Source organism: Parus major, chromosome 22, assembly GCF_001522545.3.
Source record: "Parus major isolate Abel chromosome 22, Parus_major1.1, whole genome shotgun sequence".
Lineage (NCBI taxonomy): Eukaryota > Metazoa > Chordata > Aves > Passeriformes > Paridae > Parus > Parus major.
In genome coordinates, this window is record NC_031790.1 from 2,717,847 (window position 1) to 2,719,702 (window position 1,856).

Consider the following 1,856-nt stretch of genomic DNA (forward strand, 5'->3'; position numbering starts at 1 on the left):
TCTAACAATAAAAGAACCCCGACTTGAGTGTGGACCCCAAATCTTCCAGCCTGGAACTCAGTGCCCATCCCCATGGAATTCCCAATCCCAGTTCCCTCAGCTCCTGGAACCCGGTGTCAGAACACAGCCCTGACCTCCCAAGCAGCCCAAATCCCCCAAACCAATCCCAAATCCCCTTTTCCTTTAATTCCCGACCCATTTTGCTTTCCCCTCCTCGGGAACCGGGGCAGGATGGGGGGTGCCTGTCCCTGGAGCCGCCCGAGATTATTCACCGCCAGCTTTAATTTGCTTTTTCCTCCCTTTTTTTCCCTCCTTTTCCTCCCACCGAAGGAGAGGAATTTTATGAAGCCTCCCCGTACGAGCCGGTCACCTCTCGTCTCTCTGATATATTCAGACTCGCTTCAATTTTCTCAGGTAATAAAAGCGCCGTGTTTTATCTCCTGCTGCCGAGGCAGAGCCGTTCCCAGGCAGGGAAAACCTCCCCCTCCCTCCCCGGCCTTCATCCCTCGCTCCTCCAGCTCCTCCAGCCTCTCCTTCCCTCCCGTTCTCCCTGGATTTGGGGCTCCCCAGAATCATTTTTGGGGCTTGGATGCATTTTGGGGTGGATTCTTTCTGTTTCAGGCCGGGATTTAGGATTTTATCTCTTGGCCCCAGCTGCCGCCAGCTTGGGTTTATACAAAATTGCTGGAAAACCTGGAATTCCCGGAATTCCCTTAATCTGTGTTGCACAACCCCAGCATCTCCCGTTCCACGTGGAATTCTGGAGGATTTGGGACCCTCAGGATGGGGTGGAGCTGGGGGGGCCCCGTTTGCTGTTCCCTGCTTGGGGCAGCAGCCTCGAGCCCAGCTCTGGGAATTCTGCTGGGAGAGGGGTGCTGAGACCCCTGGAGCATCCCTGTGTCCCTTTGGAGCATTCCCGTGTCCCTTGGAACATCCCTGGGTCCCTTTGGAGCATCCCTGTGTCCCTTTGGAGCATTCCCATGTCCCTTGGAACATCCCTGTGTCCCTTTGGAGCATCCCTGTGTCCCTTTGGAGCATTCCCGTGTCCCTTGGAACACCCCTGGGTCCCTTTGGAATCCTTGGAGCATTCCCTGAGCCCTTTGGAATCCTTTGGAGCATCCCAGTGTCCCTTCGGAGCATTCCCGTCCCCTTGGAACATCCCTGTGTCCCTTTGGAGCATCCCTGAGGCCTTTGGAATCCTTTGGAGCATCCCTGCGTCCCTTTGGAATCCTTGGAACACCCCAGTGTCCCTTTGGAGCATTCCTATGTCCCTTGGAACATCCCTGAGCCTTTTTGGAATCTTTGGAGCATCCCAGTGTCCCTTTGGAGCATCCCTGTGTCCCTTGGATCCCTTTGGAGTGTCCCAGTGTCCCTTTGGAACATCCCTGTGTCCCTTAGAACATTCCAGAGCCACCTGGAATGTCCCTGATCCCCCTTGGAGCATCCCTGAGCCCTTTGGAGCATTCCTGATCCCCTTGGAGCATCCCAGTTTCCTCCTCCAGGGAGCTCAAACTCTGCCACCACTGGGAATTTTGTTTTTCCCACCCATTCCCGTGACGGCATTCCCGGGTCACCCCTCAGCCCCTTCCCAAATCCTCTGGGTGCTGCCTCGGCTCCTCCTCGCTCCTCCTGACCCTTCCCAACGCTGGGATTTGGGGGGGGTCCTGCTGTCCCCACACCTGGGACAGCCCCAGCTCACCTGAGGGTACCCTCAGCTCACCTGGGGCACCTCCAGCTCACCTGGGGACACCCTCAGCTCACCTGGGACACCCCCAGCTCATCTGGGACACCCTTAGCTCATTTGGGAACACCCCCAGCTCACCTGGGGACACCCCCAGCTCACCTGGGGACACCCC

At 57.1% G+C, this 1,856-nt stretch overlaps 1 protein-coding gene across 1 annotated transcript in view; it reads left to right on the forward strand.

The window, feature by feature from the left end:
* GFRA2 (GDNF family receptor alpha 2) overlaps window positions 1-1,856 on the forward strand; it is a 54,052-nt gene that overhangs the window by 38,458 nt on the left and 13,738 nt on the right. Inside the window, exon 4 of the mRNA XM_015648619.3 lies at window positions 321-414. Coding sequence (XP_015504105.2) covers window positions 321-414 — 94 coding nt within the window. The remainder of the gene's footprint in view (window positions 1-320; window positions 415-1,856) is intronic.